General features: G+C 38.2%; 1 protein-coding gene across 1 annotated transcript; it reads left to right on the top strand.

The window, feature by feature from the left end:
- Positions 1-579: 579 nt before the first annotated feature.
- On the top strand, positions 580-5,330 carry LOC120101465 (cystatin-S-like). The gene is made up of 3 exons (XM_039106088.1): positions 580-807; positions 4,107-4,220; positions 5,247-5,330. The coding sequence occupies exons 1-3, from the start codon at positions 580-582 to the stop codon at positions 5,328-5,330; spliced, it is 426 nt and encodes a 141-aa protein (XP_038962016.1).
- The last annotated feature ends 10,828 nt before the right edge of the window (positions 5,331-16,158 follow it).

Below are 16,158 nucleotides of genomic sequence, written 5' to 3'. Positions count from 1 at the left end.
TTACTGAATGAGACTATTACTCTTGAAATAAAAACTTTCCATGAATACTTGTTTAATTTGAGCTTGGATGATACTGTTCTGTCAGGATCAGAAAGCCAATGAGTTTCTGGACCACAAAGTGTTCAGGTTAGATCTTTAAGTAATGTGGAAGCCAGAGAAGAGTGATAAATTTGGTGAAGCAAGAAAACCAACCAACTAAACCTAAAAGAATGAAGAATAAGATTTGTGGAGAAAGCTAGGGTGAAGAGATAATCTGGAACTTTCGGAGCATAAGAAATAGGTGAAATACAGAGGTGATGGAGATGTATGGAATGGGAAGATGTGGCCCAGAATAAGAGAGAAGAGGATTAAGTTCTGGTACCGTTTAGGAAGAATCACAAGAGAGAAAATAAATAGTAAAAAGGAGAAATAGTAAAAGGAGGGAAAAGGTGAAAAAACATACGGTAGTGGAAAGGAGCTAATGTAAACTAAGAACAGAGAATAAAAGGATAATGCATTTGAAGTCTGTACCCACTACCTGATCCAGGTTCACTGCAGTTCCTCTTCTAACGTTGGATCGAAATCCATTTCGAGAAGAACATGGCCTACTTGCTCCATGCTCGACTGTTTCTGCTGACCACCTTCATGCTAGTTCTGAACCTGTGCACTTACCCTGTGATGAGTCACATTCCGGGTGGCATAGAGAAATCTAGCATGGAAGACGAAGGGGCCAGAGAATCACTGAACTTTGCTGTCAGCCAGTACAATGAAAACAACAGTGACTTGTACCTGAGCCGTGTGTTGGAAGTGAAGAATGTCCAAAAGCAGGTATGTTGTCCTTCATTGAGAAGGCCTGAATTATAGAGGGACAGGTATGTCTGTTTACTCCATCTAGCATTCTCGCCAACGTATTGCTGTCGGGTTCTAAGTCAGTCTGCTTTGTATCTGGTGAGTTGACTTGAACATATTGGCAATATTCACATGTTATGTACTTCATTATGTCTTTTAATGAGATATGTTCTGTCCTCTGAAAGTACATGTAGGTTAGTTTACCCAAATTGCAATAACTTGTTTTACTCCTTTGAAATGTAAGAGTATGATGCCAGTGTGTGCATGTCTGTTTCTTGCTAAACTTCTCCAACACACAAGAACAGTGGCTCTTCAGCAGATCTGGGAAAATCTTATTATTGTTAGTCTTCTTAAGGCTATAAATATTGCAAACACATAAATAAGTGACCACAAAAATATATTCTCACCACAAGTAGAATTACTTCTTGATATTTTTAGTATTTTATACAATTCATACGTTGTTTACGATATTAAACAATATAAGAACTTTTACAACTATAGCACAGGGGCTCTAATTCAATCCAGCATATATTTTTACTATTATATTTGATTGTCTTTAATCCAGATTCCTCCAATAGCTCAAAGATATGCATATCTGGGTTAACAATATCTACATGTATTGTTAGCAAACTCTGTATTTTTTCCATCATGTAAAAATGCAATCTTTTATACATTTTAAAAGATTTTACAGATAAATGAAGAAACTGTTTGCACAAAGATTTCTCATATAGAGAATCACTCAGTACCCATGATCCATTACTAGCCACTCTCAGAATGGCTTTAGGACCTCACAAATTTCTTTTGTCTGAACTTCCTTTCCTCAAAGATTTGCAGAGCTGTGTGTATAAACACTTGCACCCATCATGGTGATAAGCCTATATTTTTCCACTGCATTAAGGGATTGGTACCCTAATAGGATATTACTGAGTATGATATATCTGTTTGAATGATGAAAACCCAATGATTTTCCATACAGAAATGTAAAAGAGGCTTTCATTTATCATAAAGAATAAGTATATAGGCAAAAGACTATTTCTTTTGGCGTCTTCAGGTTGAAAGACAATGATGACTTAGATCCTATATGAGTCATTATAGTAGGAGTACCACTACACTTGAGGACTTTAGCTTCTTTTTCTCATGATTAACTTTGACTGTCCCAGGAATTGCCTTCAGAAAATTGTTCCTCTTCCACTTGTTCTGATATTTTGATCATAGTCTGGATTGCCTTCTCAATACTTGTGTATAGGAACATAGGGGAATCTACTTGAAGATAGCACAATGGAGAGGGCTGAAAAGAGATTGTTGCAAGAATAATCAGGGGTCAATAACCCATACTAGTGGATGTTAAGCCATAGGGTCAACATTCAAACAAGGAGAATATATAATTAGCAGTCCATCATATTTAAAAAAAAAAACTTCGAAATCTAAAATCTAACTGAAACCATCTCCCAAGCACATGGTAGATGTTACTAGTATAAGTACAAACACACCAGTGAGTTATGATGCATCTAGGGAGAAACCTCTATTCTTCTTGCCCTTAATATTAATGATATAAAGAATAACCCAGTTATTCCCGTCTACAGCACTTTCATATGGACTCACATTTTCCTGTTCAGTCCTTAGTTATTTTACAAGAGTTCATAAAAGGAAACTAAATTGAGATCCTCTAGATTGCCAACGTAATTTTAATGAGAGTTAGATAAGTGAGTATTAAGGAAATTTCCCATTGGATTATGTAATTGCCTTCAGCAGATCATTGTGGATCCTGAGTCTCTTGAAAACTCTCTCATTATCCATGATTGAAACTTTAAATGATGAAATTAATGAGTGGTCATGAGAGTTAAGTGGTCTGGATACTTAAATAAAATGTTACTGAGACCAACTTCTCTCACCTCATGTGTTCGCTTGAACCTTTCTTCCATGCTAGTTTTTGGTTTTCGGTCAATATTTTGTTAATTTCTTGGTTCTCTAGATACTCTTTCATGCATAATGGACTGGAAACTATGAAAATCTGACTTTTAAATTAAAAATATCTACATAAACATCTTTATGCAGGCATATTATGACAACTACTAGAGAATCATAGAACATTGGACACTGAATAGAGAAGATGAATCTCATTTAATTAATATGAAGCTTAATGGTATATCAGGCATGTGATTCACTTAAGGGTTCATGTGGTTCTTAACACTTTGCCTTCTTTCCACATTTGCTTCTCTAGAAATCTGTCTGGATGATTCAGGGATTCTATGTGGGAAAAATATACAAACTAATTAAATAAATGATAAAAATCATACATGAAAATTCAACACTCAAACACATAGCTATTAATAGTTGTACTTTAAGGGAAGACAGTGTAAAAGTATATGTCTTTTGTCGTGAGACATTGTTTAAGTGAAGCACCCCATGTCTTTATGTCCATGCCGGGAAGAGTTGGAATAAAAGGAAAGAATGGATTTCTTCCTCTCACAATGATTCAGTGAGTGCCCAGACACCACTCACTGGAACAAACCTACTTCTTCTTCTCTGGCTAGTCTCAAGTTAATCCTGTAGTTTAGCCTCCAGATATCACTGGTCCTCTGATCAGCCTTGAATTGATGGATACAATTTTTTAAAGATGTATTTATTTTATTTACATGAGTATACTATTGCTACCTTCACACTCACCAGTAAAGGGCACATGATCAGTTACTGATGGATGTCTGCTACCCTGTGGTTGTTGGGAATTGAAATCAGAACCTCTGGAAGAGCAATCAGTGCTCATTTTTTTTCTTTTTTTTATTGGAGTTATTTCCTTTTTCAATAATATTTTAGTTATTTATTTACATTTAAAATATTTTCCCTTTCCCAGTTTCCTGTCCATAAGACACCTATCTCCACCTCTTCCCCTTCTTCTATAAGGCTGTTCCCCGCCCCATTCACACTCACTTGTCTCTCTCCCTGACAATCCATTACACTGGGGGTCAAACCTTGGCACGAACAAGGGCTTCTCCTTCCATTGTTGCCCAGCAAGAACAGCCTCTGCTACATATATTATTGGTGGTATAGGTGAATCCATTTATAGATTTTTGGTTTATTCTCTGGAAACTCTAATTGGTAGACATTGTTGTTCTCATGGGGTGATATTGCACCCTTACCTGCTGGTTCCTCTGAGCCACATAATTTTCCAAAGTATTAGAAACACTCTTCTCTCTGTGTTCTGATTCACTTACTGGAATTTAAAGGAGCTCATATGAAGTTCATTTCAATGTAAAAGTGAATCTCTAATTTATCCTTAGGTGGTGGGTGGAACCAAATTTTTCTTTGATGTCATCCTAGTCAAAACAAACTGTTTGAAGACCCAGGCTGACTTGACCAACTGTTCTGCCAAGGACCAGGCTGGTCAGCAGGAGGTAAGGCTATAACAATTTTGTGAAAGAAGATGTATGTACAACCTTGTGATTTAGGGAAAGTGCATTTGGGATGATATATATTCACAAGGAAGTATTTGCAAATAGAGGAGAAAACGTGTTTGTGTGTGTGTGTGTGTGTGTGTGTGTGTGTGTGTGTTTGTGTGTGTGTCTGTGTGTGTGTGTGTGTTGTTCAAAGTGTCTGGAATTTTCTTAGTCAAAAGTTCAAAGATACATAGGTGATAAAGATAATATATATATATATGTGTGTGTGTGTGTGTGTGTGTGTGTGTGGTGTGTGTAAATGTAGTGTACTTAGTTAAGAATACATCTAGGAAGTATTGACAGTATAAACAGCACAGGGGGAACAGGTATCTGTACATATAAATAATTTGAGTTTCCAAGTATGTTAAAATGTGAATTATGTGCTCCGAGATCACTGTAGTGTGGCTTAGTTAAAATGGAGGGGGTAGTAATAGTTTCCATTGTTGTGAAGAGATGTTTACACTTCCAACAAAGCTTCTGTCCACATTTCTCTCAATGAAAATCAGCCCATTGGTGCTGTCTTAACACACAATTCTGGCTTAAGCCTTGGGAGTTGTGCTTTGGAGATACAGGGCATTTGAGTACATTGGCAATACTTCCTGCCAATTTCCCTACTATGAAGCTTTCAGAAATTTCTATTTCCCATATCCTAGGATGTACCCTGTCTGGAAGTGAGAGGGTCCTGTGTAGAGAATGTAACCTTCTGAGATGATTGAAGGAGTCATAGAATTATCCTTAAGGGGATGCTTTGACAAGAAAAAAAGTAGGGAATGCTTGTGACCCTTAACGGTAGACACTTGTCATATGGTAGATGGACATCATTATGCTGTCTATCACCAGGCACTTCTTAAGAAGGCTGAGTGCCGTATACTTGGGAGAGGTTGGTTTTTCATTCACCAGCCAATTTTTCTCAAACAGTTCTAGTATCAAATTTCATCCTACCATTACTAAGCACTAATCAACCTTCTTTGTTTACTTTTCTAGCATGAATTCTGCTCTTTTGAGGTATATGACGCCCCCTGGGAAAATGATATGGCCTTGATAAGCTCCAGCTGTCACAATATATAACTTAATGTCAAGTGGGGCAGTGCAGGGTGCAGATGTCTCTGCCATTGCCTCATCAATCCAGTGGATGACATATCCTTTATGAATGCTTACCAGTACCAACATCTGCAGTTGATTAGACTGCTGAGAATATAGCGCCCAAGTATCTTTCCCTTTATCTTTTTTTCTGAAAATGCCCACATTTGCTTGTCCTTTTCTTGCTCAATAAAATGTTCAAGAGCTATTTTTGTGTGACTGCAGCCTCAGAGTCTCTAACTTTATTAAATAGGAAAGATCCAAATGAGGGTCACATCCACATGTGTAGAGCAAATAAAGGTCTTATAACACTGATATTTTCCAAAATGTTGAGATGATAAAGAAAGTGAAGTGAGTAAAAGATTAATTTTTCTGACGAAGTGGCTCCTAGCAGCGAGGCAGTCCTCATGTACGCTTCCATAAGTGCTTTGGCTTAGTCCCTGTGCATGTCACAATGGCAGTGAAATACACAGGACATGCTGGACTTCATTTTCAGGGTCTGCCACACGGTATATATTGAGCTGCTGTGAAGCAATAGGTCATGATTTCTATGGCAGGAAAATGTCATCTGAAATTGGACATTTAGCTTTCCCTTGTTTGAGGGGCTTCAGGCCTTCAAAATTCCAGGACACTTTGGTCCCAGTTTTTGTGGCATCCGGGCACCATTGTGAGTCATATAAGGACCAAGAATGGAGTCATGGGATCGCACAATGAGGATAGTCTCTAGCATGGAGACATGGTTTGGAGTTCTCAGTTTGTTAATTGGTTATTGTCTTTAGTTTGGAGCACGTAGGATGGGTTCTGTCAGAAAAAGCTTTCTATATATTAAAAAGAGATAGAAGGTGTTTTCTTCTTTGTGTACATTGCTCTATGAGTAATATTCATTAGTAAATCTCCACCCAGACTCCAAAAAGGGTCGGGCATAAAACTACCTGTATTTATACATGTATTCACCTTTGATGTAACTTGTTGAAAGAGAGAAATGATAGGATGATCATAGTCCTTGTCTGCTCTGGTGTAGCATTAGAAATTACGTGCAGGGTAAACACTGAAGTTATATTCTATCACAAATTAGTCCTCACAATATGAAATTGGCGTTTCCAAAGTGCGATTTAAATGAATGCCAGGCCAGGGTACTGTATCTAGCAAAACTCTCAATTAACATAGATGGAGAAACCAAGATATTCCATGACAAAACTAAATTTACACACTATCTTTCTCCAAATCCAGCAAAGGATAATAAAGGGGAAAACCCAACAGAAGGAGGCAAGCTATAACCTAGAAAAAGCAAGAAACTAATCATCTCAGCAACAAAACAAAGAAAAGAAAAGCACTCAAACATAATCTCACATCCAAATATGAATATAACTGGAAGAAATAATCACTTTTCCTTGTTATCTCTCAACATCAATGGTCTCAACTCCACAATAAAAAGACGTAGAGTAACAAACAGGATACCCAACGAGGACACTGACTACAGGAAAAACATTTCAGAGAAAAAGACAGCCACTAACTCAGAGTGAAAGGCTGAAAAACAACTTTCCAAGCAAATGGGCAGAAGAAGCAAGCCGGAGTAGCCATTCAAATATCGAATAAAATCGATTTTCAATAAAAGTTATCAAAAAAGATAAGGTAGGACAATTTATATTCATGAAACAAAAAATCCACCAAAGTGGACTCTCAATCCTATCTATGCTCCAAATAAAAGGGCAACTACATACATTATAGAAATCTTGCTAAAGTTCAAAGAACACATTGCACCTCACACAATGATAGGAGGAGTTTTCAAAAACCCACTCTCATCAATGGACAGATCATGGAAAATGAAATTAAACAGAGATGTAGACAGATTAAGAGAAGTTATGAACAGAATGGACTTAACAGATATTTAAAGAACATTCTATCCTAATGCAAAAGGATATACATTCTTCTCAGCCTCATGGTACTTTCTCCAAAATTGACCATATAATTTGTCATAAAACAGCCCTCAACAGATTCAGAAAGACAGAAATAATCCCATGAGTCCTATCAGACCACCATGGGTTAAAGCTGGTCTTCAAAAACAATACAGGAAGAAAGCATACATATACATGGAAGTTGAACAATGCTCTACACAATGATAACCTGGTCAAGGAAGAAATAAAAAAAGAAATTAAAGACTTCTTAGAATTTAATGAAAATGAACGTACAACATACACAAACTTATGTGACAGAGTGAAAGTTGTGCTAAAAGGAAAATTCAAACCTCTGAGTGCCTGCAGAAAGAAACAGGAGAGAGCATATGTCACCAGCTTGACAGCACACCTAAAAGCTCTAGAACAAAAAGAAACAAATACACCCAGGAGGAGTAGAAGGCAAGAAATAATCAATCTCAGAGGTTAAATCAACCAAGTAGAAACAAAAAGGACAATAAAAAGAATCAACAGAACCAAAAGTTGTTTCTTTGAGAAAAGCAATAAGATAGATAAACCCTTACCCAGACTAAAGAGAGGACACAGAGAGTGTGTCCAAATTAACAAAATCAGAAATGAAAAGGGAGACATAACTACAGAATGAGAGGAAAATCAAAAAAATCATCAGATACTACTACAAAGCCTATATTCAACAAAACTTGAAAATCTGCAGGAAATGGACAATTTCCTAGACAGATACCAGCTACCTAAGTTAAATCATGGAAAGATAACCATTTAAACAACCCCATAACTCCTAAAAAAATAGAAACAGTCATTAAAAGCCTCCCAACCAAAAAGAGCCCAATTGCAGATGGGTTCAGTGCAGAATTCTATCAGGCCTTCAAACAAGACCTCTACTGAGACTTTCCAAACTATTCCGCAAAATTAAAACAGACAGAGTGCTACTTAATTCCTTGTATAAAGCCACAATTACTCTTAAACATAAACCACACAAAGACCCAACAAAGAAATAGAACTTCAGACCAATTTCTCTTATGAATATTGATGCAATAAGAATCAAAAAAAAATTCTGGCAAACAGAATCCAAGAGCATCTAAAAACAATCGTCCACCATGATCAAGTAGGATTCATCCCAGGCATGCAGGGATGGTTTAATATATGGAAAACCATCAACATAATCCATTATATAAACAAACTGAAAGAAAGAAACAACATGATCATTTTATTCAATGCTGAGAAACATTCGACAAAATTCAACACCCTTCATGATAAGAGGCCTGGAAAGAATAGGAATTCAAGGCCCATACCTAAACAAAAAGCCATATACAGCAAACCAGTAGCTAACATTAAATTAAATGGACAGAAAATTGAAGCAATCCCACTAAAATCAGGGACTAGACAAGGCTGCCCACTAACTCCCTACTTACTCAATATAGTTCCTGAAGTTATAGACAGAGCAATCAAACAACAAATGGAGATCAAATTAAAACAGGTTGGAAAAGAAGAAGTCAAAATATCACTATTTGCAGATGATACGATAAGTGATCCCAAAGTTCCATTACAGGACCTCTAAACCTGATAAACACCTTCAGCAAAGTGTCTGGTATAAAATAAATTCAAATAAGTTAGGAGACTTCCTCTACACAAAAGAGAAACAAGCCGAGAAAGAAATTAGGGACACGGCACCCTTCATTATAGTTCCAAATATTATAAAAGACCTCGATGTGACTTTAACCAAGGAAGTGAAAGATCTATGTGATAAGAACGTCAAGCCTCTGAAGAAAGAAATTGAAGAAGACCTCAGAAGATGGAAAGATCTCCCATGCCCATGGATTGGCAGGATTAATATAATAGAAATGGCCATTTTACCCAAAGCGATCTACAGATTCAATACAATCCCCATCAAAATACCAATCCAATCATTCAGAGAGTTAGACAAAAAAATGTGCAAATTTATCTGGAATAACAAACAACTCAGGATAGCTAAAACTGTCCTCAACAGTAAAAGGACTTCTGGGGGGGGGATCACTTTCCCTGAACTCAAGCAGTATTATAGAGCAATAGTGGTGGAAACTGCATGGTATTGGTACAGAGACAGAGAGATAGACCAGTGGAATAGAATTGAAGACCCAGAAATGAACCCACACAACTATGGTCACTTGATTTTTGACAAAGGGTCCAAAAGTATCCAATGGAAAGAAGATAGAATTTTCAGGAAATGGAGCTGGTTCAACCGGAGTTCAGCATGTAGATGAATGCAGATCGATCCATGCTTATCCAAAGCTTAATTCCAAGTGTATCAAGGATGTCCACCTCAAACCAGGTACACGCAAACTAATAGAAGAAAAAGTGGGGAATCATCTCGAACAAGTGGGCACTGGAGAAAGTGTCCTGAACGAAACAGCAATGTCTTATGCTCTAAGGTCAAGAATTGACAAATGGGATCTCATAAAACTGCAAGCATCTGTAAGGCCAAGGACACTGTTGTTATGAAAAAATAACAACTAACAGATTTGGAAAAGATCATTACCAATCCTACAACTGATAGAGGTTTTATATCCAAAATATACAAAGATGTCAACAAGTTAGACCGCAGGGAGACAAATGACCCTATTAAAAGATGGGTTTCAGAGCTAAACAAAGAATTCACAGCTGAAGAATACCGAATGACTGAAAACATCTAAAGAAAAGTTCATCATCTTTAGTCATAAGGGAAATGCAAATCAAAACAACCATGAGATTTTACCTCACACCAGTGAGAATGGCTAAGATCAAAAACTCGGGTGATAGCAAATGCTGGCGAGGAGGTGGAGAAAGAGGAACACTCATCCATTGTTGGTGGGATTCCAGACTGGTACAACCATTCTGGAAATCAGTCTGGAGGATCCTCAGAACATTGGACATTGAATTACCTAAGGACCCAGCTATACTACTCTTGGGTATATACCCAAAACATGCCCCAACATATAACAAAGAAACGTGTTCCACTATGTTCATAGCAGCCTTATTTCTAAGAGCCAGGACCTGGAAAGAACCCAGAAGCCCTTCAACAGACGAATGGATACAGAAATTGTGGTATATCTACACAATGCTCAGCTATCAAAAACAATGACTTTATGAAATTCATAGGCAAATGGATGGAACTGGAAAATATCATCTTGAATGTGGTAACCCATTCACAGAAAAACACACATGGTATGCACTCATGGATAAGTGGCTATTAGCCCAAATGCTTGAATTACCCTAGGTGCCCAGAACACATGAAACTCAAGAAAGATTACCAATATGCGGATAATTCACTCCATCTTTTAAAGGGGAACAAGAATACCCTTGGTAGGGAATATGGAGGCAAAGATTAGAATAGAGTCAGAGGGAACACCCATTCAGAAAATGCCCCACATGTGGCTCCTACATATACAGCAAGCTAATTAGATAAGATGGACGAAGCAAAGAAGTGAAGGCCAACAGGAACCGGATGTTGATCTCTCCTGAGAGTCACAGCCAGAATACAGCAAATACACAGATGAATGCAAGGAGCAAACCCCTGAACTGAGACCGTAACCCCAGGTGAAGGAATTTTAGAAAGGTATAAAAGAACTTGAAGGGGCTTTAGCCCCCATATGAACAACAATGTCAACCAAAATGAGCATCCAGGAGTAAGCCCTTACCCAAAGACTATACATGGACTGACCCTGGGCTCCATCCTCATAGGTAGGAATGAATAGACTAGTAAGAGCACCAGTAGAAGGGGAAGTCCTTGGTTCTGCCAGGACAGAACCCCCAGTGAACTGGATTGTTCTGGGGAAGGTGTTAATGAGGGGAGAATGGGGAAAGAAACACCCTTACAGAAGGGGAGGGGAAGGACTTAGGGGCACGTTGGCCTGGAAACTGGGAAGGGGAATAACAATCAAAATGTAAATAAGAACTACTCAAGGTAACAAAGTTGGAAAACTAAAAATAGACCAAGAAAGGTGAAAACTCCATAACAGGCCCTCATTGATAACTAGGAAAGAACAAAACCCTCCTCATCCCTCACCATCAGTAACTTAACTCTCTGAGATGTCAAAATCCATCCTCATTCAAGAGAACAAATGGTTCCAAAATCTGAGCCTATGCTCAGGCACCAACATTAGGGTAATTAGTGGTCTTTGTTTCACATAAAAGAGAACAGTGTCTGACACAATACCTGATACCTTCCTGAATTCTGAGGACATATTTATTATTTGGAATTGCTAAATAATCTATATTGCAATCAGATAAATTTTAATATGCCTATACAGAGAAACCTCCTCTCTAGTGCATGCAAGTGAGCTCAACTGGGTCCTCACTGTTGACAATACCTACTAAGATATATATACAACCCTGTGTGAGAGAGAGCTCTCTGCCCCGACAGGTGGGCACTCCTAAGACTATAGAGGGAATGCGATCATTATTACTGCCCACCCCTGCCCACATCCCTGGCCCAAGAGGAAACAGTCTACAGCCTCTGTTAATTGGTAGATAGAGGCACTGGAGCTGCAGGTACCCTGCACCTGATACACCACCAGAACCTGAAGGGACCGGATCAACTCTTCTCTGCACCCAGATCCCGTGGGAGGGAGAGCTAAACCTTCAGAGAGTCAGACATCCCTGGAAGCCAGGAGACACTACACTCTGCCCACATTTCTGACTCCAGAGGAAAACAACAAACGCCATCTGGGACCCTGATGCACAGGAGATACCGAAAGGAAGGCACAGGTCCTCCTCGTTGCCGCACTTGAGGAGTGCACATAAGCAACACCCCACGAGCAAACTTCAGCCTCAGGACGACAGGTAAGTCCAACTTTGTGCTCCAAGTAACCTGCCTGGTGAACTCAGGACACAGGCCCAGAGGAACAGCTGAAGATCTGTGGACAGGAAAAACTACACGCCCGAAAGCAGAACACTCTGTTCCCAGAACTGGCTGAAAGAAAATGGGAAAAAGGTCTACAGCACTCCTGACACACAGGCTTATAGGAAAGTCTAGCCACTGTCAGAAATAGCAGAACAAAGTATCACCAGAGATAATCGAAAGGCGAGAGGCAAGGGCAGGAACCCAAGCAACAGAAACCAAGACTACATGGCAATATCCGAACCCAATTCTCACACCAAAGCAAACACTGAACATCCAAACACACCAGAAAAGCAAGATCTCGATTTAAAATCTAATTTGATCATGATGTTGGAGGAATTCAGGGAAGACATGAAGAACTCCCTTAGAGAAACTCAGGAAAACAAAAATAAACAAGTAGAAGCCTATAGAGAGGAATCAGAAAAATCCCTGAAAGAGTTTCAGGAAAACACAATCCAACAGTTGAAGGAATTAAAAATGGAAATAGAAGCAATCAAGAAAGAAAACAGGGAAACAACCCTGGATATAGAAAACCAAAGGAAGAGACAAGGAGCCTTAGATACAAGCATCACCAACAGAATACAAGAGATAGAAGAGAGAATCTCAGGAGCAGAAGATTCCATAGAAATCATCAAAACAACTGTCAAAGATAATGTATAATGGAAAAAGCTACAGGTCCAAAACATACAGGAAATCCAGGATTCAATTAGAAGACAAAACTTAAGGATAGTAGGTAGAGAAGAGAGTGGAGACTCCCAGATCAAAAGACCAGTAAATATATTCAACAAATACATAGAAGAAAACTTCCCTAACCTAAAGAAAGAGATGCCCAGAAGCATACAAGAAACCTACAGAACTCCAAATAAATTGGACCAGAAAAGAAACTCCTCCCGTCACATTATAGTCAAAACACCATACACACAAAATAAAGAAAGAATATTAAAAGCAATAAGGGAAAAAGGTCAAGTAACATATAAAGGCAGACCTATCAGAATCACACCAGAGTTCTCGCCAGAGACTATGAAAGCCAGAAGATCTTGGAAAGATGTCATACAGACCCTCAGAGAACACAAATGCCAGCCCAGGTTACTGTATGCAGCAAAACTCTCAATTAACATAGATGGAGAAACCAAGATATTCCATGACAAAACCTAATTTACGCAATATCTTTCCACAAATCCAGCGCTACAAAGGAAAATAAATGGTAAAGCCCAACATAAGGAAGCAAGCTACACCCAAAAAAAAAGCAAGAAACTAATATTCTTGGCAACAAACCAAGAGAAGAAAAGCACACAAACATAACCTCACATCCAAATATGAATATAACAGGAAGCATTAATCACTATTCCTTAATATCTCTCAACATCAATGGTCTCAAATCCCCAATAAAAAGACATAGATTAAGAAACTGGATTCGCAATGAAGACGCTGCATTCTGTTACCTACAGGAAACACACCTCAGAGAAAAAGATAGACACTACCTCAGAGTGAAAGGCTGGAAAAAAACTTTCCAAGCAAATGGTTGGAAGAAACAAGCTGGAGTAGCCATTCAATATTGAATAAAATCAATTTTCAACTAAAAGTCATCAAAAAAGATAAGGGAGGACACTTCATATTCATCAAAGAATAAAATCCACCGATGTGAACTCTCAATCCTAAATATCTATGCCCCAAATACAAGGGCACCTACATACGTAAAAGAAAACTTACTAAAGCTCAAAGCACACATTGCACCTCACACAATAATAGTAGGAAATTTCAACACCCCACTCTCATCAATGGACAGATCACGAAAACAGAAATTAAACAGAGACGTAGACAGACTAAGAGAAGTGATGAACCATATGGACTTAACAGATCTTTATAGAACATTCTATCCTAAAGCAAAAGGATATACATTCTTCTCAGCATCTCATGGTACTTTCTCCAACATTGACCATATAATAGGTCATAAAACAGGCCTCACAGATAAAGAAAGATAGAAATAATCCCATGTGTCCTATCAAAACACCACAGCCTAAAGCTGGTTTTCAATAACAATAAGGGAAGGAAGCCCACATATACATGCAAGTTGAACAATGCTCTACTCAATGATAACCTGGTCAAGGAAGAAATAAAGAAAGAAATTAAAGACATCTTAGAATTTAATGAAAATGACGGTACTACATACCCAAACCAATGAGACACAATGAAAGCTGTGCTAAAAGAAAAACTCATACCTCTGAGTGCCTGCAGAAAGAAACAGGAGAGAACATATGTCACCAGCTTGACAGCACACCTAAAAGCTCTAGAAGAAAAAGAAGCAAATACACCCAGGAGTAGTAGAAGGCAAGAAATAATCAAACTCACAGCTGAAATCAACCAAGTAGAATCAAAAAGGACCATAGAAACAATCAACAGAATCAAAAGTTGTTTCTTTGAGAAAATCAACCAGATAGATAAACCCTTATCCAGACTAATGATAGGACCCAGAGTGTGTGTCCAAATTCACAAAATCAGAAATGAAAAGGGAAACATAACTACAGAATGAGTGGAAATTCAAAAAAACTCATCAGATCCTACTACAAAAGCCTATATTCAACAAAACTTGAAAATCTGCAGGAAATGGACCATTTTCTAGACAGATACCAGGTACCGACGTTAAATCAGGAACATGGAAACAACCCTATAACTCCTAAAGAAATAGAAGCAGTCAATAAAAGTCGCCCAACCAAAAAGAGCCCAGGTCCAGATGGGTTTAGTGCAGAATTAAATCAGACCTTCATAGGAGACCTCATAGCAATACTATCCAAACTATTCCACAAAGTGAAACAGATGGAACACTACCGAATTCCTTCTATGAAGCCACATTACTCTTATACCTAAACCACACAATGACCCAACAAAGAAAGAGAGCTTCAGACCAATTTCCCTTATGAATGTCGATGCAAAAATACTCAATAAAATTCTGGCAAACCGAATCCAAGAGCACATCAATAAAATCTTCAAAAATCTTATTTAAAACAGAAGAAAATGGGCATTGTTGACACAACTAATAGCCCAATACAATAAGAAGAGCTTAATTCAGATATATATATATATATATGTATATATAATAAAAGACAAGAAAAGTTTTTGTAATCTATTTCAAGAGAATATTATTGTCCTACATAAAGTCCATAAAATCTTGAGAGAAAATAATGCATAGGATACTACTTTCAGCAAAGAGCAGATTAAATTCAGCATCATTTCATATATCGATGAGAAGTAAAAAGTGTAGGAACACAAAAAAACAATTTAAAGAAAACTCCTAAAACCTAAATACTGTCATTGTTGTCATCATTGTCATTGTTTTCATCAGCATCAGCAGCAGCATCAGAAGGAGGAGGAGGAGGAGGAGGAGGAGGAGGAGGAGGAGGACGAGGACGAGGACGAGGACGAGGACGAGGACGAGGACAAAGAGGAACAGAAGGAGGAGGCTGAGGAAGAGGAGAACAGGAGTAGGAGGAGAGAGAGGAGGAAAAGAAGGAGGAAGAAAAGAAGAAGTAGGAGTAGGCGGCGAGGAAGAGAGAGAAGAAGAGGGAGTATTAGGAGAAGAAGAAGAAGAAGAAGAAGAAGAAGAAGAAGAAGAAGAAGAAGAAGAAGAAGAAGAAGAAGAAGAAGAAGAAGAAGAAGAAGAAGAAGAAGAAGAAGAAGAAGAAGAAGAAGAGGAGAAGGAGGAGGAGACAAGGACGAGGACGAGGACAAGAAGGAGCAAGAGGAGGAGGAGGAAGAAGTAGAAGAAGAAGTAGAAGAAGAATTACAAGAAGAATAAGTAGTAGTGGAATTAGTAGAAGATGACCCTGAATAAGAAGAAAAACGATTATTTCATGGCAAACAAGCAAAGGATCTAAAGTTCTCTATATTAAATAATTCCAAACACTGCAGCATGAAATCAACCTGTTGAAGAATTCAGATAAAGCAATGAAAGAGCATGAAGTGGATTGAGACATCAGGTTGAAGAAGAGCAATGACTATGACCCTTAATCAAATTTATATCACATAAGAGGTCTGG

The sequence above is a fragment of the Rattus norvegicus genome, chromosome 3, assembly GCF_036323735.1.
Source record: "Rattus norvegicus strain BN/NHsdMcwi chromosome 3, GRCr8, whole genome shotgun sequence".
Classification (NCBI taxonomy): Eukaryota; Metazoa; Chordata; class Mammalia; order Rodentia; family Muridae; genus Rattus; species Rattus norvegicus.
Note: the sequence above shows the minus strand (reverse complement) of the source record. Positions and strands in the feature narration are given on the sequence as shown.

What these genes read in the sequence shown, in the direction of transcription:
- LOC120101465 (XM_039106088.1), top strand. Translation starts at nt 580, where the DNA reads ATGGCCTACTTGCTCCATGCTCGACTGTTTCTGCTGACCACCTTCATG. An exon ending in TGAAGAATGTCCAAAAGCAG is followed by an intron (nt 808 to 4,106) that starts GTATGTTGTCCT and finishes ATTTATCCTTAG; the next exon opens with GTGGTGGGTGGAACCAAATT. An exon ending in ACCAGGCTGGTCAGCAGGAG is followed by an intron (nt 4,221 to 5,246) that starts GTAAGGCTATAA and finishes TTACTTTTCTAG; the next exon opens with CATGAATTCTGCTCTTTTGA.